General features: G+C 32.1%; 3 protein-coding genes and 2 long non-coding RNA genes across 8 annotated transcripts in view; 3 read left to right on the top strand and 2 right to left on the bottom strand.

The window, feature by feature from the left end:
• cno (adherens junction formation factor afadin) overlaps positions 1–692 on the bottom strand; it is a 29923-nt gene extending 29231 nt beyond the window's left edge. The window contains exon 1 of the mRNA XM_040728021.2: positions 301–692. Coding sequence (XP_040583955.1) covers positions 301–423 — 123 coding nt within the window. The 5' untranslated portion in view covers positions 424–692. The remainder of the gene's footprint in view (positions 1–300) is intronic.
• Positions 693–1094: 402 nt separating this feature from the next.
• Positions 1095–3500, top strand: LOC121132593 (uncharacterized). Of its 2 annotated transcripts, none has more exons than XR_005869375.2 (3): positions 1095–1346; positions 1848–2194; positions 2473–3500. It is a non-coding gene; the product is annotated as an uncharacterized lncRNA (long non-coding RNA). The 2 variants fall into 2 exon arrangements; XR_005869374.2 differs by having other exon boundaries at positions 1095–1354.
• Positions 3501–5658: 2158 nt separating this feature from the next.
• LOC121113888 (uncharacterized) lies at positions 5659–10484 on the top strand. Its single transcript, XM_040707751.2, has 5 exons — positions 5659–6063; positions 6122–6423; positions 7000–7128; positions 7305–8835; positions 9854–10484. Exons 1-5 carry the CDS (start codon positions 5827–5829, stop codon positions 9965–9967), a joined length of 2313 nt encoding a protein of 770 aa, XP_040563685.1. The 5' UTR covers positions 5659–5826; the 3' UTR covers positions 9968–10484.
• Positions 10485–10939: 455 nt separating this feature from the next.
• On the bottom strand, positions 10940–19790 carry LOC121132594 (vacuolar protein sorting-associated protein 26C). Of its 3 annotated transcripts, none has more exons than XM_071894161.1 (3): positions 19600–19790; positions 11787–12247; positions 10940–11724 (listed from the first exon to the last, which is right to left on the bottom strand). In XM_071894161.1, exons 2-3 carry the CDS (start codon positions 12105–12107, stop codon positions 11134–11136), a joined length of 912 nt encoding a protein of 303 aa, XP_071750262.1. In that variant the 5' UTR covers positions 12108–12247; positions 19600–19790; the 3' UTR covers positions 10940–11133. The 3 variants fall into 3 exon arrangements, with proteins under 3 accessions (XP_071750262.1, XP_071750261.1, XP_040583957.1); XM_071894160.1 differs by lacking the exon at positions 19600–19790 and adding an exon at positions 12392–13189; XM_040728023.2 differs by lacking the exon at positions 19600–19790 and having other exon boundaries at positions 11787–13189.
• Positions 17636–18218, top strand: LOC139907692 (uncharacterized). The gene is made up of 2 exons (XR_011784420.1): positions 17636–18002; positions 18078–18218. It is a non-coding gene; the product is annotated as an uncharacterized lncRNA (long non-coding RNA).
• Positions 19791–26513: the final 6723 nt, after the last annotated feature.

The raw sequence follows: 26513 nt of genomic DNA, 5'->3' as shown, positions 1-26513 counted from the left end.
TCAGCACTCACTCTTGACTCATCCATCCCGGAGTGGAAGACTCAAATCAGTGAGGTCCTTTTTCTCGCTCTCTCTCTCTCTCTCTCTTCCTTTCTTTCTCTCTCTCTCTCGAGTTGTTCCCCTCCTTTATTTCACTGTCTTTTTCTGTGTTTCCTTCTCTGTGTCTCTCCCTCCCTTTTTTAATTCTTCTTTTTCAAGTCACACTCTTTAGAGTTAAAAACATTTGATTTCATTTCAAATCTATTCCACGTAAAACTGCACATATTATAAAAAAACGTAAAATAATTCTTAAATCCTGACCTCATTGGGAAGTGAGAGTTCGAAGAGATCCAATCGATTCGCGTTCCATTGCGTGATGATGGACTTGAGAGCCTCGTAATTTTCCATCATTTGATGAGGTACTAAATTCATCATAGAGGGCATTGCTGCTGTCACTTTTTGGGGTTTGAATTCAGTGTCGGAGAAGAAGAACTAACGCATCTTCATAGTCTGGATGAGAGTCACTAACAATGATGTATTAATTGATTATCAATCTTCACACTCCGAAAAAATGTTTCAAAAAACAAAACAGATTTGCACTTCACTCAACTAATTCCCTGTTTTTAGTTCTTCTTTTTTTGAAGAAGAATGACGCTCAAGCAAGGAGGAAGGAAGATTTGTATTATTTCACTAAATAACTTACTACAACTACTGAGCGAGCGAGTAAAATCAGGGAAGAATCATTCTTCCGCGCTCCAGCTTATGGTGGAGGAAACGTTGTAGTAACGAGCAGTAGTAGTAGTAAATATAGCCAAGGTGCCTCACTCAAATAATAAAAATAAAACGCGAAACCAACACGGAACACCTCTTATTCTTTTCTTCACGCACGCACTCGTTGTTCCCAATCTCATCCTTTTGCAGCAACTTCTTTCTTCCCATCCACTCCCTATAGGCTTTAGCTGCAACAACAGTGTTCCACTAGATGCTGCTACCATCCACAACATCCTTAGCTAGCAGCTCACGCTCCAAACACTCGCCGCCATTTTTAAAAACGACAATAACTTCTCTAGCTACAAGCTCTGCTATGTTGTATTTTATTTTTAAATCTATATTTAATTCATATTATATTTACCTCTCTTTTTACCTGTACAAATCATCCTCTTTTTTTTTTTTTTTTTTTTTTTTTTTTTTTTACTTTGCTTTTAGAAATAACGATACAATTCAAGGGAAAGACGCTGACTACGAATTCACTTGTTATTGATAATGAGAGCTCCGATGACGTACGTTATTGTTGAATAAGGATCTGTTGCATAATCCATCTCACACTCTTTCCTTCATGTCAAGTCCTACATCATTGTGTTGTACAAGTATAAGGGTCTTTTATATTACAACTTGTAAATTATAGTATGAAATGGTTGTTTCTTATGTAATTCTTAATATAATTCATGTAAAATGATTAAGTTTCTCTAAGAGTAGAACAAATAAAGGGCTCTAGGGACTTTTTATTTGCGTACATTGTATTTACATGAAATTATAGGTACTTGTATGACCAGAGTAGAATTGTAATTTGTACTTCTACAATCAAATTACAAATTGTTCTTTGTACCTCTCATAACGTCTTATTTTTTAATCATTATAATAATTCCGGCCGTTAAAGATGTAGCAACTATTAATTGATGCGCCAATTTCATTCTGATCTATTAAACGGATTTAATTATTGAACAAATTTATGTTAAATTGTAACTATGGCCAACATAATTGAATTTATGGCTCACAAATCTCTTGCAATTGGCGTTATACTCGCATATATTCGCTCTCACGCCACATATTGTATTTCTCGCACTTTTTTTTTTTTTTTTTCAACATAGAAAATTATTAACTAACTCATCGTTGAACTTAACAATACCAAAACTAGAAACAATTGGGTACTTCATAGTACTCTATCACCAATCATGAAAGTAAAAATGGCTTATTTAGAACAACAATATTTCAAATAGGGCCCAGAACCCACTCATTTCCGTTACAGAGGCCTAACAAAAAGTATGATTAATGTTTTATCGAGATTCAATAAATATTTTTCTTTGCATGAATAACCATCCTTCATTTTCAAAACTTAATTAAAAACTTGAGAGCCGCTGGTTGAATGATGTTATACGTTTGATAACGACACATTCTATGATTCAAAATCTAACGCCGAACTCATTTCAAAACTTGAGTAAGAGTCTTATTAATTATTAGTAATTTTCATGAGAAAAGTAAAGTATTTTTTTAAATTTCTATAAATATAAACTACCTATCTTACACCTAAAAATGAGATGAAGTATATTAAATGCATAATTATTTATAGTATATATGATGAAGGCAATGTAATAATTGTATATTAGATGAATGGTGAAATTTTTAACTTTTTTTTTTTTTTACAAACTGTAACTTGAACAATATGGTTATACAAGTTACAACTTTTATCTATATCATAAAAACAATTATATTTAGTTTATAGATTGAATGAATAATGGCTCTAATAGTTGTTAAGGTGAGTATAAATTACCTATATCATTGATATATTTTGACATTTAGTTCTACTACTTTGACTCAACCAACTCCTTTGACAGGAAAAACAAAATCGTACTCACAATTTAAACATTTGTACGGACACCCTTTCATATACATGGAATAATAACCTGAATATGGTGTTGTTTTTCTTTCTTCTATACCCAGGAAAAGGATGATTAAACGTCATGAGAAAAATCCCTTTGTGGCCGAGTACGTACGACTTGATTCAAAGGACTCTAACGGTTAAACTTTAATGGCAAGTGAACTGCATTTTGAAGGCTCTTTGTTGGAAATATTATATGTACGATGAGGTCGTATCTTTTAGTGAGAAAAAGGAAGGATAACGAACCATTTCATTTGATAAATCATATTTAACGAGAAAGGTAGTATTCGAGTCTAAAAATTGGACATAAGTCGATTTTTTATCGAATCTAACTTGGATATTTTTTTTCAAAATTAACAATTCATTGTCTCATATTTCTACATAATATTTTTACTTAATTGTTTAATCTACTCAGATCTGTAGAACTTGAGTAATTTTTTATAGATTTGGAACTTAAACTCGGAACTATATAGATTCGAACTTGATTTAAATACGGAAAAAGTGGACTTGAATTCAGCTATGTAACTAACCCAAAAAATGAAATCATTGCAAGGTTCTAGATGGGACCAAAGCTATAAAACCAATTAGCGATCAATATTTGTTCACATTTATTTGGCTACTTGACAAAAAAAATTTCGTCCACTAGGGTCGTTGAGGGTTACCACGGCGTAACCTCGCTAACACAAAAATACCATATGACCTAGGTATTTTGTTGTCAGCTGTTGAAGTAATAAGTTGTTTTGTTATTATGCTGCTCCGTTTTTCTTATAATATTACTAAGTAATATTATAAAACAGTATCGAATAAAATAATATGTATGATTTTAATATTATGAAATATATATATATGTAATTCATTTTAAGAATTGTGGAGAAATAATATGACAATGATAGTCTGAGAGGACATAAGGATAAATAACGATTGGTATGGTTGACTTATTTAATCATTAAGAACAATAATAATAGAAAATCAGAATATCGACAGTCATGGATTGCAAGGCTATAAAGGCAAGCGGCTAAACGAAGACCACGTTATCAATATTTGTCCAATGCAGAGGTCTACGCGACTTTTTTTTGTTCATTAGGGGGCACTGAGTATTCATAAATACAATGACAACTATTCATAGATTGAATATTACTCTATAACTAATTAGTAACTACGCAACCTCCATGAATTAACAAGTTGAATTTTGTAAATGGAGGAAAAAATTGCACATGTCATGAAGGGAAATGATAATGTAACGTCATCTGTGCTATTATAATAAAAAGCAACTTCTGGCAGAGGAGAAATATTTCACATGGACAAGGAATCCGCTCAAGCTAACATGCGTGTTTATAGGTTTGATTTATTCTATTTCGGCTTTTAACCTTTGTAATATATATTTTAATTAATGTTAATTTAAGAAAATATGCTTTTCTGAATGCGATTCTTTAAAACAGTAGAATTAGAATTAGCTCTTGTTAAGCTGCACAATTATTGAATATTTATAATTACATAATTTAGGAAGAATTGGCTAACTGTTAGCTACCTATTGATTTTGGTCCTTTCTTCGGTTTCCTTTCAGAGGAAAGTTTGTGAGATACAATAAAAGTAACAACGTGACGATTCGTTTCTACATTTGAAAAAGTATAATATACCTATCGTTAACATTAGATTATTTCATTCATTGATGGGGAAGACGTGAGATGTATTTAAAAATCTTTATTCATAGAGCAGGGGTTTGAATCTTGATCTGAATTAATTAGTGAAAAATACTACATATATAATAATAAGGATACATAAAAAAACAATTTGTATCCTTGCAGTGTTAATTCATAATATATGTATGTAATTAAATCATTAAATACATTTTTTGATACGGAAGCTGTGGTATTAAATATTTCTTTAACATGGTATGAAGACTATTTAACCATATTCTAATATTATTTAAACCTTCGTTAATAAAAGTTTCATTAAAATAATATAACTTTTACAACTGACAAGTCAAGTCAGGAATATGAAATAATACTTTGTTAAACGTTTTATGATAATAATTTATAGTATCTAAAATCCAAATTAGAATGAGTAATAAGTTGCCAAGAGGTCTAATTATATGTCAATGATCCTCATATGATATAAATTGGTGAATATCTTTGGACAAATATACCCCAATGGATCCTTTATTGGTCATTTAATACGAAAATAACTCGAATTATCTGTTGGTAATAAATATCAATGCTAAAAAGGTAAATTTAATTAATTTGTGAAATTGCTGCATCTAAAAATAGATTAAAAACATTCACAAGTTAACTTTTTGATATAATGAATTAGATACAAAAAGTATTACTAAGAAGTAGTCGCTATGTAGTAGTTTTTTTATATTTATTTTGAAAAATACCCTACTAAGCCTATCAAGGCGTTAATATAATAACTAATAAGTCCCGAAATGACATAAAAATAGTGTTTTGTTGTCAGTTGTCTATTAATCTGCTTCTTTTCCTCAATTAAGTGTTCTGAGTGTTTATATGGCCTGAATTTGAATTAGTTATATTTTATAAGCTTTAAAAAATTATGAACTATTATTGAATAATAATTCTACAATTAAAAATTGGGCTAATGACGACCAACTGATTTGGTACCTTTCATCCCTTGTTTGTTATTGATATAAGGCTTGCGAGATACATACAATAAAAGTATCAACGTGAAAAAATATTTAAAGTAAATAATATATGTGTCTAAATTTTTAATATTTGATCTTTCCTTTTGAAATGACCTTCTTTTACTTCATTTTTGTTACAATCGTATTGATTCCATTGCTCCACAGTAATACAAGAAGAAACCCTGTTTTTAAACTATTAAAGCATGTGCTTGCGTAAATATAATTTCAAACGGTTATTTGGTAGCTTATGTGCTAGCTGGTGGCAATCCACGATCCTGAAGCGTAGAGTTAAAAAGTTCGGTCCAGATCAACGCCCGTTGCTACACTATTTGTTCCGACGCCGCATAATAAAATAAGGGTAGCAGCTGCGCAAGCGCAATGAACTGAAATCTGATTAACGTAGTAGTAGTGACTGAAATCAGATCATCAGAGTAGTTGGATATTAGTTATTTCTTTATAGGAGAAATGGTAGAGTAAGGAAAAGGGATCCCCAAATCAATTAGTCTAGAATTCCAATTGTACTTTGTTGTTGTAAGTAAGTCGCACATTGAGGATGGCGGATGCAGGGTTCTTCCGAGGGACAAGCGCGGACCAAGACAATCGTTTTTCGGACAAAGAGAAGAAGCTTCTTAAGCAAATGCGGTTTGAGGAGATTCTAGCAACGAAAATCGATTTGACTAAAGTGAAACTGGATGTTCTGAAGCCCTGGATCACCAAGAAGATTGCAGCACTCTTGGGGATGGAGGATGACGTGGTTGTGGAGTTTATTTTTAATCAGTTGGAGATAAAGGTGAGTTCTTGGATTCTCAATTCTTGTGGTTCCATTCCTCTCTTTACCTTCTTTTTAGAACCCGGATCCTCGGAAAATGCAAATCAATCTGACGGGGTTCCTGAATGGAAAGAATGCACGTGTTTTCATGGGCGAACTTTGGACTCTCCTCGACTCAGCTCAAAAAAATGATAGCGGCATTCCTCAAGAGATTTTGGACCAAAAGAAGGAAGAAATCAAGATTCGGCAAGCAGAGAGTGAAACAGCGGCTGCTGCTAATGCTGCAAGACGGAGATCTCCTCAATCGCGCTCAAGGTCCCGCGAAAGGGACAGGAGAAGGGAACGAGACAGTCGCTCCAGGAGATCCAGATCCAGAGATAGGTACATTCATACGAGTCTCAACTTCACATTAACACTTTTTCCTTCAACTTATATTTCGACAAACTCTTTTTCTCGCAAATTAAGTATTGAACAAAGTAGCTTTCATGACAATGCTTCGGTACATTCCTAAGTCATAAATTAGAACGTCTAATCGGGACAGAGATTAAATAGATTTTATTGGCAAAAGATTTAATACCTTCAACTTATTTCATTTGACAAAAATGTCGCACAAGTGGGAATAATCCTAAGTTGATATTAAAAATATTGAAAATGTGAGCAATTTTTAAATTATACTACGTACATGCATTTGAAATTTTTGTAGTAGAATATAATTCTATTTATGGATAAATGAAAAAACGGGGGAATTATTAAATTAAACATTACGTTTTAATTAAAGTCAATATAATTAATAATTAGCTGTCAATAAATGCAGCCTAAATAATTTCCCCGGAAAATATCTTTTTTAGTTAATGTCTAATTTAGGTTATATACCTATTAAATGTATATTTTTATGTGTATTCATCTTACTTTTCCAACTCTAACCTACTTATTGCATCGTTTTTCTTTTAATTTCAGGCGTCGTAGTAGGTCTAGAGAAAGGAATCGTAGGGGAAGATCTAGAGATCGTAGTCGATCAAGGGATCGACGTAGCCATTCGCGGGAACGTGGAAGCAATCGTTTTCGTCCTGGTAACGAAAAAAAATGAATCAAGTAGACATCAATTTAAAGAAGATTCACCGGACGAACTTAGTAATAAAGAAGAGAACAATAAGAAAGAGGAAATCTTACCGGACTCAACTAATGAGGATAAATCTAATGTCGAAGTTACCTCAGCTGATGACAAGAGAGGCTTTGAATCTGAGAAAGATCAATCTAAACAGGATGATGATGCTGAAAACCGGAGTACCAGTAAAAAAAGATAGTCCAAAATCACAGAGTCGATCACCTAGTCGTGAGAAAAAGAGAAATTCTAGCGACTCTAGTGGCGAAGAAGATGAAAATGGGCGATTGGATATAAAGAAAAAGGCGGACTCTGTCCAAAGTAAAAGGCATTATAGGAGTCGGAAAGATTCATCCACAGAATCTACAGATAGAAGACGACGTAGGTCTCGCTCCAGAAGAAGATCTCATAGTCGCGATCGTCATTCTCGCGAAAGACGATCACGCTCTCGTGATAAGAAGTCAAGGGAAAGAAGATCTCGGTCTCGAGAACGTTCACGCTCAAGGAGGCGCTCTCGATCTCGAGATAAAAGATCCCGTTCTAGGGACCGCAAATCCCGTTCCAGAGATAGGAGATCCCGTTCTAGAGAAAAAAGATCCTTGTCTAGAGAACGCCGCCGTCGTGAAAGACACTATTGGGCGGAAAAAGAAAGGCGTGATAGGGATAGACAACGTCGAGAAAGAATGCAAAGAGAGGAAGAACGAATGCAACGTGAAAGGGAGCGACGGGATCGAGAGAGAAGGGATCGAGAAAGAAGAGATCGTGAAAAACGTGAGGCAGAGAGAGCTAGAGCAGCTGCAACAGCTGCCGCTGAGAAAGATCGTAGACGCCGAGCTGCTGTTCGTTCAAGGGGTTCTTCTTCCTCTTCAAGCTCATCGTCTTCATCTTCAGAATCTTCTGAAGAAGAGAAGGCAGCATCTCCTCAAGAGGAGAAACGTGCCAAGGTGGATCGTAGAAGACCAAATAGAACTAAAGAATCATCAGACGGTTCTGAGTCTGATCATTCCCCTCCAAGATCAGTCAAGAAAAAGCAATCGTCACACTATAGAAATTCTCCATCTCCAAGACCTTCTCATCAAGAGCATCATTCTCGTTCGAAGGTGAAGAAAAGTAGGCGTTCATCAGACGATGAATCCTCTGAGTCCGAAGACTCATCTTCCGTTGAAAGGAAAAGGCATAAAAGAAAAGAAAGCCGACATGAAGAGGTTTCAAGTCGTAGGCGCTCTGAACCGGAGCCTAAAAAAAGACGTCTTAGAGAAGTTGAAGATGAACACCAGAGTAGTCGTAGCGGTAGAGAAGAACGGCGTATTATTCGTAGGCGTTCTCAATCTGAATCTCCTCCTCCTCCTCCTTCTCGACAAGTGGAGCATAATACAGCACCTCCTCCCCCTGCTCCTCCTAAAAGAGGGCATAAAGAGAGTTCAGATGATTCAGAAGTTGAGGAAAAGGTAAAACAAAGAAGACGTAGACCTAAATCTTCTTCCGATGAGGAAGGGGGTGGAGGATCTGTGAAAAGCTCCCACAAGAAACCACCTAGCAAAAAGAAGAAGAGAAAGAAGGAAACCTCGAGTGAATCCGAAGACGAATCTGACGAAGAAGAACATACAAAGAAAAAGAAGAAAAAGGAAAAGAAGCATAAGAAACATAAAAAGAACAAGAAACATAAGAAGCATAAAAGGCGAAAAGAAGAGGTAATTAATTAAGTGAACAAAATATTTAAATATATATAATGTAATGTAACGTATAAATATTTTTGATGATCCAAAAAAGGATATTATTTATCTTTTTCTTCTTCTTCTCATAATGGGCAGATTGAGTTGCAACGGTTACGTATGAGTAGACATTTTAGTACTACAATTAATTCATATGGCCTGGAAATATCCTGAAGTAAATATACACATGCTAAACCATGTTTGTTTGTTTTTTTGAAAATTTACAGATCAAATTTTATATGTGTGTTATGGAGAAAAATCCTTCAGTTTCTCCAAAATATAAAAAAAATTGTCAATTAGTTTGAATAAAAAAAAATCTCAATTTCTTACCAAGATTTTCAATAAAAAAACCGCGCCATTTTAGATTTTAGAAATTTATTAAGTGTTTAATTTAAAAAAATCAGAAATTATTTACCACGCAAGAATCAAATGGCCGTTGTTAGGTTAAGAATTACGAATAAATTGTAGGATAGTCTTACCCATATCTTATTCTTTTATTTAAATAAACTTATATTATGTAATAATTAAATGGAGAGTTTTTCCTGGCATTCTTCGTAGGTGTATAACCCCAAGGAATCCTGGTAGAGAAGCCCTTGTATCTACCTAACTATTTATATATAACATTTACAGTTAAACTAGAATGTTGAATTGGTAGAGCACAAACCTCCGCCTATGTTCGTTTTTCCTAAACTGGAATTTTTCAATATGAAGCATCTTTATTTAACCTATATGATATCTATTTGAGCTATCTACCTCAACATGTTTCAAAGTTATGGTCGATTATGCCTTTTTAATTAATGTTTTTTTTTACCTTGACATCTCAAAATTTAATGGCCTCTTATTGTGACCATATATAATCTTCTGACCCAGTTTGATCAAAATCTATTTGTAACTTTTTCCGTAATCCTGGTGACTAACAAACAAACAGAGGCAAATTCATAAACTTCGTTGCGAGGTAATTAGATCAAGTTGTAACAATAATTTTTCCTTTTTTCAGAGCAGCAGTGAAGAAGATACTGAAGAGCTCGAGAAGAAGTTGCGTGAAAAGGCACTCATGTCCATGAAAAATAAGAAGAAAGGTGACTCGGATGACGATGATTCATCTGAATAATTAATGGTTATTTTTTCTAATCAAACAAAGAACTACTTGATGATGGCTCTCCTCTATATATTATTGTATACCATATGATGTATTATTTGAAATATTTATCCACTACTAGATGTGAAATATTGAACTTTGTAATTATATATTTTTTTCCCGGAAAATAATGAAGTTAAAAAAATAATATTACAAGTAGTAAATTGAGTAAGTGTCCCTGGGATTTTGATGGGTGATTCCTTTTATCACTCGCAATATTAATATACAACTTATTCAATGTTAATTATTTAGAAAAAATACACAATAAGTGTTTGGAATACTTCTCATTGATTTTTATAATTTGAACATAAATAATTCGAGTCATTCATTGAGCAAGAATGGTTGTAACATCATTTGACTTCTTCAGTTTGCCACACTTAATTTAAAAAAAAAAAAAAAACGTTGTCATAATGTTGTTTCAGTTGTTTTATTTATTTTTCGTTAATCATCATTGTATTATTTTTTTAGAAAATAAATAAATTTAACAAAATATTGTGCACGTACATGAAATATCTATCAATAAGTCATCAACATAAAACCAATCTTACACATAAAACAATAGAAAGTGAATTTTTCATTTTTTTTAAGTCATAAATATAAATGAACCATTATTTCACTAAATTATTTCTGTCAAATATGGGTTTTATATTATAATTTCTGGAATGGATTGATATACAATGGTAGTATTAATTATAGTCCAAGAGTCTTCATTTAACATATTATGTTTTTTTTTAAATCTCCAATATGACCTTTCAAATATAATTATACTATCCTTTTTCTATAACTGTTGAGAAATTTTTTACGACCTTTATGTTTAAGGCATAAAATAAGAGATAGTAGAGATCTTTACTAATTGCTTGTCTAGAATAACTCGTCAACCAAAATAAATTAATAAATTGTCCAGGTAATCTCATATTTCTTAAAAGAAAAAACTAAACAAAAAAACTCTGTTGATATATTCTATTTAATACAATATCACTTAATTGTATTACAGTATGTGTACAATGAACAAATTAATAATACTTGTTGCCCGAAATTGTGTGGTCGAACTATACTTATAATGACTAATATAATAAATTGAAGTTATTAGGAAGAACATTGATTCTAAGTTTCTTTTTTGCTAGGATTCACTCCCGACTTTATTTGCTTCTCCATAGCTTAAGTGGTATTTTCTCAAGAATTACGTAATTGTTCTTAAATACAATTATAATGTGAAGCTCAAACCCAATTTGAAATGGAACCTCATCTATTTTTAGTGAACTACAACTAAAGTTTCGTGGTAGAAACATGTGAATAGGCACTTCTAAATCCTTTATTATATCACCATCACAAATTTGAAGATTTTGTATCTCAGAAGTATCTTTAAATAAATTGTCGGTATACTTTCGCCCTTCAGGTATGAACTCGGCTCTCATGAGGCGAACTTCTAAGGAGCGGATCTCTTCTTCACATTGATCTATTCTAATGAAACCTCTAATGGGTTTATTTAAAGGATTTGTTGTATTGTCAATAGTTCCGTAGATCCGACAGTTGGGTATACTCATTTCATCCTTTAGATTGTAAATGCTTGTAATGGATGATGAGCGAGCAATACTTTCGGGTGTAATTAGGAAGGAAAATTTTTGAGGAGGAAGAGGATCTTTGACGGTTTGATGAATAAATATTTCCAAGGACTTTGTAATGGATTGAGAAATAACTCCGGCTTTTTTAATTTCAAATCGTAAAAAGTACTGGAATGCATGAAGTAATGTAGTTGATATAGTATTTCGTAAAAACTAGGTAACGTATTTACCTGGATCTTAATTTTTGATCCATAGTATGTTTCTAAAAGAGGAGTACTATTAGGATGCAAGGATTTTAAAGTAAATGAAAATGGAATCTGGGAATTATTCCCAAACTTATTTAAACTATCATTGGACTTTAGAATCTGAAAGGAATAATTGATAATGGGGAAAAATTCAGGGTCGTCAATCAAGGCAACAGTTCCGAAGAGCGTGGCATTCACACAATTAAATTTAAATTCACAGTTTGTCTTAACAATAACATTTCCAGTAACTGTTTCTCCTTCAGAGTAACAAGGATCACAACGAGCAAAATCGACTTCAATGGACATTATGTTTTTATTTTCATTTAATTATAATCTCAAATAATCCTGATGATTCTTTGTTCTTGTTGCAGTGACATCCTATTTTATATTTGTACACAATGCAATTGACATTATCACCAAACCAACCTGTCAACTATTACAAAAATCTGGAAAGAAAGCAAGAAAAGAGGAGGAAAGTACATTTTATCAAGCATAAAGTAATATATTATATGAGAAAGAAGCTTAGGCCGGAATAATTTTTTTCTCCAAATAGTATTTGAAAAGTTTTTATACACTATTACATCATTTACCTATATTGACTGGATAAAAACACGAAATAAGAGACTCTGATAGACGCCTACTTAAAACTTGTACTGATAAATAATTTCACTTTATTTCACTACACTTCAGTAAACAAGTAGGAGTTTTATATTCACTTATCAATTAAGCTTTAAATTCAAACGAATCGAACAAATAATGATGTAATGCAGTAAATTTATATATTAAGTTCAAGCTGTAAGTTCAACACACATTGTTAATAAATACAAATAGGAAGTAAATAGGCTAAAAACAAATTTTTCATGCCATAGTATTTAACTATATTGTATAGAACCGTGGAACTCGATGCTAACTCGTTCCCCAGAAGTGATGTAGTCCAGGTACGAATCCATTTTCCCCCATAAGGAATAATAAATGAAAACGGATTGATCCATTTTCAAACTCAAGTTTCTAGTTTAAAGTTATTTTTTTTTTAAATAACAATGTTCCTGGCAGTAGAGATGTTAAAACTATCCTAAAAAAGTAATGAAGCAGACAAATATCTTAAATTTGTATGTTTTGTCTAACGATAATTGAATAATTTCGAATAAAAGCGAGGTCATTTTATTTTTTTAAGGATTTTTTTTTTACACGTAAATATTTTTTGTTTGATTTACATCTCTACTACGGACAAGGGTCGGTTTTAACGAAAGCAGTGCCTGGGGCAAAAGTAAATCTGCCTTTTGTTTTTTTTTAAATGTAATTTTTTTAATAAATATTTTTATTTTTTATAAAAACTTTTGTAAAAGATAAAATGCTGGGCCCTTTTTTACAAATTTTTTAGAAATATTAATCAAATTAAAAAAAAAATAATAATCATATATTTTATTTTAAAAAAAGACCAAGCCTTCTATTACCCTTTTAAATAAATTTTATCTATATTAATTTTGACGACATTTTTTTAGACTTCTTCCAATTTTTAAAATGACCTTTAAAAAAAAAGATCAATCCTTTTTCTATTTTTATGGTCTTTATATGTAGATTTCTTCTTAATGTATGCATTTAATTTTTCACAAAATCAAGTCAAGCCCCCAGTCAAGAGTGTCACTTGTCTATATATATGACTATATACTTGTCCTCAGTGCCCCCTATTAATGAGTGTAAAGAGGCGTATTGTATATTTATCAATAATATTTTTTCTTATCTCTAATTCTGATTCATCTAAAATTCAGTATATTCGCTTGTTCATCTCTTGCGTAGTTCATTGTCATATCATCACGTCTTTTGACTAAGATTCATCTAATGTAATTTAATAGAAGTCAACATTTCAGACAGGGTTATCTATTTTTCTTTAGAATAAACCAAAAACATGAATTATTAATTAAAATTATAGTTCATAGTATCTGAATCATAAGTATGGTCTAAAAAATGATAAAAGTTATTTTAAAACAAAAATACTTAACCCTTATCATCTGCGAAGGATATTTAAATTCTATATTTTTATGATTGAGGTTACGTGAATCCTGAACATAATTCATATACATAGCTTTTGTTTACTTTTTATTCAGCATCTTGTCTCCTCCTTCTTTTTTAGTCTTTTTACCCCCTACAATCAACCCTACTTGGGACCTATGTCTTTTGGGTCTAAAACAGTACATAAAACCATAAAAAATAAAGAAAATATATCGAAACCTTGGAGCACAGGCTTACCATAGTTTAAAACTATTGAAAACCAACATAACCAACTATTGATATGTTACAGAAGTACAAACTATATTTTGTTCGGGTCGGATTTGGAAGATTTGTTGGAGCTTATAGGCTACAATTTATCTCCATTTTGCACCAAACTATAAATCTGTTGAGTATTTAGGGGGTTCAACAGGAAGGAATTCTTGTTTTTTACTATAAAAAAATATTTCATTGAAAGAAAATATTTAATGAGAAAACAAATGTAAATTTTTTTTTGCGGACGCTTCTGGTACTGGAGCAGTAAAACTGGATCTGCTATATGTAGAATACATTAGATGTATAAATATTGTGAAGAACATAAAAAAAAAACCCCAAGGGAATTAAAAATAATTATCATCAATCGATATAGTGTATAGTTCGAGTATTTTCATTAGTTATTGTAAATTATCTTTAATCTTATATTATTAGTAAATTTTTTTTTAGGATTAATTAATTATTTTTATAATTTATAAGTACAAAGTGCAAGCAAATAATTTTTGGTATATTACGACAAGTATTATATTGATGGTTGAGAGTAAAATGATAGTAACTACATAGTTTGAAAAATATATATTATGTGCTAAAAATGTTTACTGGGACACTTTTTAACCCCCAAATATGTCAGGTTTCAGAGTTAATGCAAATTATACCATTTTTAAAATTCTGTTTTTTCATAACTGATCTGGTTTTAGTGATAAATTGATGTTCGAATAAATTTTTATTCTAATGGTTAAAGTACAATCCGTGGAATGATGAGTCTACCTAAAGGGCTCAGGGAAAGGAAGGTAGGATTTAGTAGTTCTCAATTATGATTGGCCTAAAATTAAAAGCTGCTACATGTTCCTCCAGGCACGCAGCCAGTTTGGATAGGCCGTCTCCCCCCTAGTGAAAAGAGAAGAATAAGGGCGAGTACGTCACAATAATAACACAATATTATAGGTCGATGTTAGGAACATAGATAGTCTTCCTTGTTTTTAGATTGAATTGTTTATTTTCACCTTAACTGCTCTTTTTATAGAGTCCTTTTATTACTTAATAGTCTATAAAACGTTCGATAAATTCATAAGTTATTTAATTTGTTCAAAATTAGTCCTCTCATTTAATAGTATTTTGATATTATGTCGTAGTTATTTCAAATAGATTGTGTTAAATATTTATTCTTGCACACGTTTACCACAATCTTTTCAAGAAAGAAAAAGAAGATAAATTTAAGCTGATAACAATTCGCAATAAAGATTGAACTATAGTTACATAGATAGAAATAATGATGTTTTAAAGTTATCCACGGGTTCAAACTTAATAAGAACTAATTTGAGTTCAACCAATCAACGTTGTGAACACTAATAATGAGAAAATGAATAGAAAAATGAGTAGCTGACATAAAAAATAAAATAATTGCGCTAGTATTGGGTCACTATGGGAAAACAATGAACATGATGTGCCGATAATATGATATATCCTAACAACTTTTAGTATTCATTGAATGTGCATATTCCTTCTCAAGTTTTAACTTAACATTCTCGGAACGAATATATTTTGCCTCGCAACCTAGGATTTTTTCACTTCTTGAATTTTATATCTAATTTGGCTTTTTCGTTTCCTTCATTTGTTGAATTATCATTATTATTTTAACTAATAAATTACAACTTCTTGAATAATATAACTTCTTGCAATAAATTAAGAAAAATTTCAGCTCCAAATTAACAATTAATTTAACCAAATAGTCTCTTCGATATATTAATACAATATTTCATATTAAATTAGCTTCATTTCTATATCTTTTTTAACTATATATTTTAATTAATTAATAATAAAATATATGTTAATTAATTTAGTTTTCATATAATGTTATATTTATATTAAATATGTTTCTTTTTTATTATTATTCATAAAAATATACATATCATCACGAAAATAAAATAAAAAATAAATATTTATATATGAACATTCTAATTTAAAATTATTCCTCTCAATTATAGGCTACCATCACATTTGTATTCTTTTGAAACATATATAACAATTTTCGCAAACCCTTGCCTAAAATACAGGGTCCAACAGGCCGCTGTCAAATCCAAACGTCTGAAATGCTGACCCAAAATCTTAATGGAGTTGAAAAATAAAGTCAGCAACAGAAGGAACAACTGGGGAATCGACGAGAGTTAGCCCGAATCTTCCCGAAAAGGAATAGTCAGCACCCCACCCCATCATGGCCCTCGGCGTTGTGTCCAGTGAGGGCAAAGTCATGCTGCCCTTCTTCCGGCAATAACAAAACCTCACCAAGGAGCACTATTATAGGGTCAGATGATTTTTTTTTGCTGTTTTCGGCCCGGGTTACACCTCCTCAAATAGACGGTTGTTCTGTGGATAAACAATGCCGCAGCTGGCACTTTTCTTTTTTGTTTCGATGGGACTTTGAGGCCCCAAATCGTCAAAAATTGCCTCCAAGACAATGTACCAGTTTACTTTTACGTCTAAATCTGGCCCTCAGCTCTCCCAACATGAACCCCTTGGACTTCTACGTCTAAGAGAGTGAGAGAGCAAGGCCTGTGCCAAGTGCATATAAGATTTAATAGATCCGTTCCAATGATGATGGTGCTATAAACTGAGCTGTTTAGAGATCACTGTGCTCCACTCCTTTTCTGGACAAATCAATGAATACCGTCTTATAAATTTTTGGCAATGCAAGAGCTAACGGAACGAGGCCTCCACCTTTTTAACTTCTTGGTCTTGTCTTAGTATATTTATAATGGAACAAAATTCAGAGCCACTCCTCCTCTTCCTCTAATGTCCAAATGGTCGCTTTAAGTGATGCAGTCGCCACATATAATATATAGATAATTAATCGGGTATTTTATAGATCTATAGACGTCTGTAAACATAATTTCCTCCATTGAAGTAGTATAAACTTGATTAAGACATTTAAAGTTTATTTATTCGAATCTGACTTCTCTCCTATACTATACCAAGAATATTAATTTTATCTTTAATCAAGGAACTCTTAATGTCAGAGTTTTCTTCGGGTTTCCATCATCCAAGAGAAATGACAACAGTTTTCTTTACGTTCAATTCTAACCGGGATGTTTTTTAAAATTTAGAAATGAAAGAAAAAGGGGCACAAATCCTCTTTCTTTATTAGGATTCTAAATTTCCTTCCTCTGACAAAGTAATATAATCTGGATAAATGTCTTATAGGTGTCTGAAAGCTCCAAAATCTACGCCAAAGGCAGAAAATGTAGGCTTCTTTGTCTGGGCAAATTCTTCAATAGAAGCTACGAACAACAGAGGACCACTGTACTACCTTGACGACAACTCCTCTTAATATGGGTTTGATTGCTTTCCTATCCAACCAAAGTGATTATTGACATCCCATTCCATAGGAGAGCCTTAATAGGTATGAAAAATTTCATGGAGTTGCATATATACGGTTCAACAAAAGTTTCCTCTAATGGAAGAACTTATTTCCAATTTGAAGAAGATGTTTTTGAATTCTGGAAGAAGAAAGAGAGTATTAACTGCTTCGTACGAAATTCCCCTCCCTCCATCACAAATTATAACAATATAGGGAAGTCGTATTTATGCAGGAAATTTTTCGTCAAATACCTTTGGCAATAACTGCACTTGAGGAAAGATTGCCTTTTCTTACCAGCCTAACCATAGTAGAAAATCTGACTCAAGATTTGAAGGAAGAACCATTCAAGACCAAGTTAAAAGAAGTGCTTCAAAAGAATCCTGGCTACACAAAACTAAAGGAACTCTCAAGAAGTGAAAACCTTGTATACAAAAATACTCCAATTGTCAATTGCGATGCTGAGAGAGTCTTTAGTATGATGAATATCCTCAATACGAAAAGGAGGTCCAAACTAAGTAATAAGAAATTGAGGGAATTGTTGATCACCAAATGGAATGAATGTTTTGTTATCATTTAATTGTCAGCATGTAACTATTAACAAAATTTCTAAATAATTTGTTACTTTATTGCCTCATTTCTATTCTTTATATTTTGTGCCAAAGTTACCTATTCATCCTTTATGGTCAGTGGTCACTAAGAAGTTACGCGTACACTTCCTGTAATGATGGGTTTGATGTTCTCTAACTTACAATATATTTTGTCGTGCATAAATTTACAGAATTTAATATACATTTATTAAGTTATTTATAGAGCAGTTATATATTAATAAGATACAACAATCCCTCTTCCTTCATGTGTAAATAAATAAATAAGTTAAGTTAAAGATATATTCTAAACGATACTCTTTTAATTGGGTTGGAATCAATATTTACTTTGTACTCTTGATCCATCGACAGATACAATTTGCACCACTGTCATATGTAGCTATTATATTTTTGAAGTAATTTCCATGGGCATTCAACGCATCGATGGGTAATTTATTCAGTTCAAATTTTTGAATAGAGTTGATGATAGAAATAGAGTTTTCTTTTAGACACCCGCATACTCTTGCATAGTGTCTCTCTTACTACATATTGTGCAGTCGACGCTTTTTTTGCAAACAAACTTTCCCATTCTTATGAGGAAATTGGAAACCCCCACTGTCTACACAATCTTTCTTGGCTCTTGTTCCACGATCTCCTACAACTTTGACTTCTTTGATATATATTGAATCCACATGACTTTGTATTTGCGCTAACACCCTTTGATACTAAATAATTTGGACTATTTTGATTATTCTTTGCCGTTTCTACTATTCTCCATTAATATATACTTCTCATATTTTATTTGCATCATCAAATAATCTTAATTGTGCTTCTCTAAACTTGCATACCAAAATTTTCTATTATGACAATTAATATTTAATACTATTTGTATCAAACAATAAATTATAACTGACAGTAAGACATTTTCTACATAATATTATTTTGATTAAATATTACCAAGTAAAGCTATATTTTGGTGAAGGAAAGCTTCCCTATGTAGTAAATTTTCAGATAAGTTGTAACGATTCCCACAACCCTAATCATACGAAAAGGCGTTTAAAGGTGTGAGTATATACTACAAACATTTTACTACCTGAAAGGGAAAAACGCATAATTTCTGAAGCGGATCGACACTGTCGATGGTAAGGGATCACTTATGTCAATGTCAAGCGACTAAGATCCATCAAAAACCCTCAATAGGGGCCTGTGAAAATTGGTTGTCCGAGTTTTTTATCAATAAGACAAGGGCTTCTACGAGAAGGGCATTATGGAGTTGGATTCTCGTTGGCAATAAGTTATTGATGTGAACGGAGCATACTTGGCTTAAATCGGGTGATTGCAATATTTTTTTTAAAGCATTGAAATAAAGTAAGAAATATGAGATTACTTTTTCCCCAACCTGTTATAAATAAAATATTTTCACTTTAAATTAGCTTCATTTCTATTTCTTTTTTGCTATACATTTCCTTAATTAATTAATAATAATATATTCATGTAACTCTTAAATAATGTTACATATAATATACATATGTTTCCCTTCATTTGTGCTAAATAATTTGGATATTATAAATATGTTTACGGAATTTATAATTTGCCTCACCACAGTCAACCACTTCTTCCTCTGACACATCCTGGATCATAACAAAGTGGATATGCATGATCTTGCCTCATATTATGCATGTTCGTCTATCCATGAGTCTTTCTTTCCCAATATTAATAATCCATAATGAATAATGCCAATTAATAATGGAGAAGGGAATAACACTTCTTCCATTCGAACAGTTCTCGGTGTTTGTTTATTTTTCTTATTATATTACGTATTTTGTTTCTCGTTCGAACTCATTAAATAGTGAAATTTTGATGGTATACATTGTAATTTTGGTGCATAATCCCATCATTATTCCTGCAGAAAACAACCATTTAATACTTTTTATACTAATAAATATAACATATTTTAATTTTAAAAAATCAGAAGGAACATCAATTTAAACTAAAAACAAAATAATAACAACGTACAAACCTCATTAATTTATATATTAAGGCGAAATATCTTTCAGGAAAAGAAAAAGCTTTAAAGCTAAATGTCCTAAGGAAAAATGTCATGAGACAAAATAGTTTAAGGCAAAAGTACCAGTCACCAGTTTCTATATTTAGTTTTTTCATTACATAAGTAAGGTTGATAATTTTGGTAAGAATAGAAAAGCGTGCGAGGAGAAGGGATACTTAGGGCGTCATTGATTAAATAATATACATCTTCTTCTATCAAGAAGGTTCTCACTCCCGCCTTTATTTTTTAATATTAATATATGAGATGATGATAGTCGATCGAGAACTGAATGAAATGCCTAAAATAACGTCGCCTTCTGTCCGGATTTCTGAAAATGGAGGCCCAGGAATTTGGAAAATACTTATTGGATGAGAAACAGATGGTTTGTTGGATTTGTCGATATAAATGTGCCTTTAGTCCCCTGTCAAGAATTCCACGCCACTCATTATCCTCATCTCATATCAAAAGCATGGATATTCATCTAAAAAATCAAGTTAATGATGAATACATCAAGTCAGACTTTAACTCTGATCTCACAAAGATGCTTATTGCATGTAACATAACCTTATCCATTGCTAATCATCTACGTTCAAAAAACTTTAGGAGAAATACACGGTCAAACCTATCCCTTCCCGAGGAACCATCATTAAATTAATGGAGGATGTTCGTACTGATTTCCTTTATAGAAATACATATAAAAATGTTTTGAGTCATCCACACCAAACGACGATCAAATTATCAGTAAAAAGTATAAAATATTTACTAATTTCGAAATGGAACTCTGAATTTTGAACTATCTAACAGTAAATATTCAATTTTTTTAAATGTAACCATAAAATATGATTCTATTTTAGCTAAAAATATCAAGAATTATGATACACAACTCATTAAATGGCAAAACCGACTGCTTAAATGGTCACAACAACGGGGGTAGTAGCTTTGGATGGTTTGCGACTAGTTTGTCTGACACTAGTTTCTTCACTTAAAGACTTGGGTATAATCATTAGGTTTTCCAATATTACATAGTCAATAAATATTACTTTTTTATCACTTAAGGCTTAGCTATGGTTGATAGGCTGCAAGAAATGGTGCTCAGAAAACTCATAAAAGGCAAATACAACTTCTTAAATGGTCACAACAACGGGATAGTTGCATTGGGTGTAGCATTATAATTAGCAATTGTGTGTATCCTTCATTCATCATAATAGTATGTTGTTATATAAGCATAAATAACGGGAAAAAAATATTTTTTGATGCTCTTAATAAGTATTAATATCCCCGGACATTACTACATAATTAGCTTTTGCTCTAAATCTTTCCGATGGATTTAATTCTAACATTTTTTATTTGTATATTTATTGTCCAATTTTATGATTTTGACATTTACTTTATTATTAATAATTATTTAGATCTCATCGGTAGAGATATATCTATCCTGTCCACAATTGTATATAGCAAATTCCACATGAAGAAAAATGAGTGATTTTCTTTTTGATTAAACTCCACGTCTGGCTTGTGTCTTGCAACCTAAAGTTATGACATATTTAACTGAATTCCGATGTCAGAACAAGAAAATATTACTTGGATCAATCTATTATTTCAATATTCTGTATTTATAATTTATTGTTATTATTAGTTATATGATTCCAATTGTTTAATTTTGTATATTTAACACAAATGTATGATAGTTTATTTTATAGTATGTAGATTATATTTAATTTAAGCCTTCTTTTTTAAGCTTGGAACATCAAATATATTTAGAAATACTCTACTTTGTTGTTTCATTAGTTGTTATTCTGAGACTATGGTTCATAATGAATTACAATTTCATGAAGTGTGACGTTTTTGAATCTACTGTAACAGATAAAAAACGTCTAAGTCAATTATACGTAGTATATCTTCATTAAACATTTTGCTACTAAATACTTTCGTTATACCCTCAAAAATCATAATAAAGCAGGCAGCTGATAATCACATCAGTATTTTAAACAATGATAACATAAGTCTTTCTCCCCCCTTCTCCTTGAATGCGTTTTTCTCTTCAGGATTATCAACCTTGTAGTCTTAAGATATTTAACACAGAGGGGGGAGGGGTACACAACTTAAGAGCAATCGTTGGCATTAAAAAAAGCTGTTTCAATAAATATTTGACAGAAAATTGCACCCTTTCGGAAATGCAACAGTTTGGCTTTGGAGTAGAGCCTCTCATTTAAGAATTTTTTTACGAGGATTGTGTTCATCTTAAAAGAAGCCTTTTTGATTCAGCTGTATAAGGTCAAGGAGAGAGAGAGAGAAAAAAAAAAGAAGGATAAATGAAAACAAAAATAGGGCGTGCATATGACCACTGTTCAATTATTTTTTCCCATTAAGTACTCAAGTGCTCAAAAATGATCGAACAGCCTGACTGGAACTCATTTGCTGCTCAATCTCCAAATCTGTTTTTTTCTTTGTAAAACTATTTGAAACTATATATAATAAATATGTTATAAACAGCTGATTTACAGAGGAAACACTTGCAGGAGGCGTGCCCGGAAGTCTAGAAGTGTTTTGGGGATCTAATGAACGTCAATAGCATTATTCTTTCTCTCTCCAAAACATTCTTCAAATTGTTAGGGTCACCATGTTGATTTTCAGTTTCATTTTTTTAACACGCCCATTCCACACTGGATTTTCACCTTTGCCTATTAGTTTAATTTGTAGTTTTTTAAACATTTGTTTGCTTTCTGTAACTCAGGATACATGCGCCATCTTGACATCTTAAATTTTCTGTTACTTTGCTCATGCCTTGTTTGCCAATGACCATAAATTAATGAAAAAAATTTAATACACAAGTATTATCTACATCATGGGTGTCAAACATTCGGCCCGATGGACGGATTTAAAATTGAGTCTAGACCAATTTTACACATAAATTGTCTATGACATCATATGTGTTATCAAATTGTGAAGATGGTACAATGACGTCATACAAAGTTTAAACAGAGATAGCTCATAGGAATTTTTATGGGTGTCTCTCTTTCTGAATTCGGAACTCCGAATGAGCAATTGTCAAATTAAAAGCATATAAAATTCCAAATTGTTATATATATTTTAGATTTATGGTTATCTGTATATATATAAAAGAGAGATTGTGTGTGTGTGTGTAAATATCCTTTATATCTTCCCACACGGTTGAAACTAGGAGGCTGACATTTTGCATGGGTCCCTTTTTTGAGCTGGGACAGGCTCAGACGGGGATGCCGATTTTTAGGGGGTGTCAAATAAGGGGGTCTTATGCTATACCTAAAACAAAAAAACCGTTTCATCAAACTTCATGAACTTTCATCAAAAAAAAAAAATTATGGGCTATAAAAGAAATCGGTAAAAATTGCAATTTCATTCATTTCAGGTGCATAAAAATGAACTTCCAATGGAATATGCGATTAGTAAAAAGAATATAGTTTGTAGAAATTTGTCTGATGGGATTGCATATATATTTGCCAAATAAAAATTGATGTTTAACTTAAATATATGCCACTTTCTGAATAATTTTTTTTCCTCTCTTTTTTTTCATTTTTTCATTAAACGTCAATTTTCATTTTTTTAAAGAAAAAATGACGCAGGACGATGCTTTTTGCACCAACAAATGCCGACGTAACAAGATACATTGCGTTTTTCCAATTTCCAGAATATATTATTTCATAATTTTTTCAATATTTGCAAAAATGAACCAGTTATCCAGTGTTATTTTTTCGACAACATTCTTCTTCATAACTGATTTTGTTTTTTTCAAGTACGAAAAAAATATTGGTTAGTTTTTGTTTGTTTTACAATTCCAATAAATGCTATTAACTATTTTTTTTTGGAAAATGACTGTGCATAAGTTTTTTGCAATTTTCTTCGCAAATTTTGCTTTGTGAGTATTTCAAGTAAATAAAAAATGTTACGACTCGTCTTCGACTCCAAAGCTATTATATTACGGACTCAGGAAAAGTGTTAGCACTATGGACCCTATATAGTATGTATATTATAGTAATTGACTTGAAATGAGCTTGAATGTCATATGAGGACTCGATGGATATATTCAAGGACTTGGACATGACTTGAGATTCGAAGTAAACTTACATTATAAGGACGTTTTCCCTACTCAGATTAATGCTCTGTCGTGAGCTGCAGGAGTGCAACCGATAATCCTAAATCTTTGGAGGCTATGGTGTCTGGTAAAATTATTGTTGTAAAAAGGTTGCAGACAAAAATGTTGGGGTAATATCGTTGTGTATATTATCTGTGTGAGACAAATACGTTGTGACTTGTGGGTAATGTCATCGTGAAACAATATTATTGTGAGCAATATCATTGTGACTAATTTAATTGAATGACAATGTTATTGTGTGCAATTTCGTTGCAATTTATATTACAATAAAACTATTGAATGATGAAGAAAAATGCCAGGATTGAACCTTTCTAATATATAATACAACCTGTTAGAAGGGTTCCTTGGTGATTAGAAACGCGGTAGGGGTGGAGTTTAAACTGCCTTGGAACCCAGCCCTTCACCTACACAACCTGTGGGCCAGCGTATATTATAGTATGTTAGAAGGATTCCTTGGTGCTTAGAAACGGGGCGGCGTTGAAGTTTAAACTGCCATGGGGCCTAGCACTTCACATATACAGCCTGCAGGACAGGGTGTATTTTGGGATATAAGAAAGGTACATTTATGCTCAGGGAAGTGGCGGCGGATAAATTCAACTTGCCTCGGTGTCCAGCACTTCAGCTATACAACATGTGGGCCAGGGTGTATTTTAGGATATTGGAAGGGTACCATGATGCTCAGGGAAGCGATGTCAGATAAATTCAACTTGCCTCGGGCCCTGTACTTCACCTATACAGCCTGTAGACCGGGGAATATTATAGCATGTTAGAAGGGTTCCTTAATGCTTATAAACGGGACGGCGGTGAAGTTTAAACTGCCATGGAGCCCAGCACTTTACCTATAAAACCTGCGGGCCAGGGTATATTTTGGGATATTAGCAGGATAAATTGATGCTCAAGAAAGCCGCAGCGGATAATTTCTATTGCCTCGGGGTCCAGCACGTCACCTGTACAACTTGCGGGCCAGAGTGTATTTTGGGATATTAGCAAGGTACATTGATACTCAGGAAAGCGGCGGCGGATAAATTCAACTTGCCTCGGGGCCCAGTACTTCACCTACACAGCATACATGCCGGGGAATATTATAACATGTTAGAAGGGTTCTTTCCTGGGATGTTTCTTCTTCATTTAATAGTTTTATCTTCCGAATATAATATAAATTGCAACGCAATTGCACAGGATATAAATTGTCTTGCAATGAGATTACTCACAATAATATTGCTTCACGATGATATTACCCACAACGTTTTTGTCTTACAATGATAATGTACACAACGATATTACCCCAATGTTTTTGTCCGCAATCTTTATACCACAATCTTTTTACAATGAAACATTAAATACATATGTAGAAAGTTTTAGAAACCTACCATAATTCAAGTGTGGACTCATTACATTTCTGAATAAGGACTTTAAAGATATCCTATCGGATAACAAATCCTCCCGTTCTACATATTATGCCCTATTTACAAGAAACAAACTAAAAAAATTATTCCCATCTGTCTTTGTACCCAAAACACTCCTTAATCTTACGAAAGGTGAAATACGAATTTGGCATCTTCTGAGCAAGATGCAGTAAATAATTGGAATTATTAAACGAAAAAATAGACGCGTTTGACTCTTCAAATCAACTCAACAGTTTGTCAGACATCCAATTAAGGTTGTTTTTAGAGTAATAGCTTACTTTTTATCCTTATCGAAATTATAAGAAGCTTCCAGTGCCAAAGTTTGTGTATATTGTGAGTTTAAATAAAGTTAAGATTGTTGATGTAATTCCTAACGTTACAGCGTATTTGAAAAAAAAATTGAGAAATTGATTTCTTCTATTATCTTGTATATTAATAAGTTAAAATTTGCAAATTTTCCCCTCTTCACCATCAATAAGGACAGAGGAAGACAAATATATACAATGAACTTTGTCCATAAGTGCTATATTCGCAGTAAAATTATATGATGATTTTTTTATTAATTGAATTAATAGCTTCGAAACGTCTAATTTCATAGTTAAAAGCTATGGTCCATTTGTTAATGTGCAAAAAATAGAAAACACAAGAGACATAGTGATCTTGGAGCAAATAGAAGAGTGAATAATCTGTCAAAATATATCTTGAATTCATTGTCCAAAAATTATTGTATTTAATATTATAATAGTATTTTATAATATTGATGCAAGTAAATGTGGGTTTCATTTCTGTATTCAGGATGAAATATTATTCTACTGCACTAAATATTTTTCTGTGAGGGCACTTCAAAATAATATTTGTACATATATTTTTGTTTAAGCTTCAGTCTTGATCGTATTGGTTTTCATTAGTTTATATAATGCTAATAAATT

Source organism: Lepeophtheirus salmonis, chromosome 2 (genome assembly GCF_016086655.4).
Source record: "Lepeophtheirus salmonis chromosome 2, UVic_Lsal_1.4, whole genome shotgun sequence".
NCBI lineage: Eukaryota > Metazoa > Arthropoda > Copepoda > Siphonostomatoida > Caligidae > Lepeophtheirus > Lepeophtheirus salmonis.
This window is presented reverse-complemented; position numbering and strand designations above follow the sequence as displayed.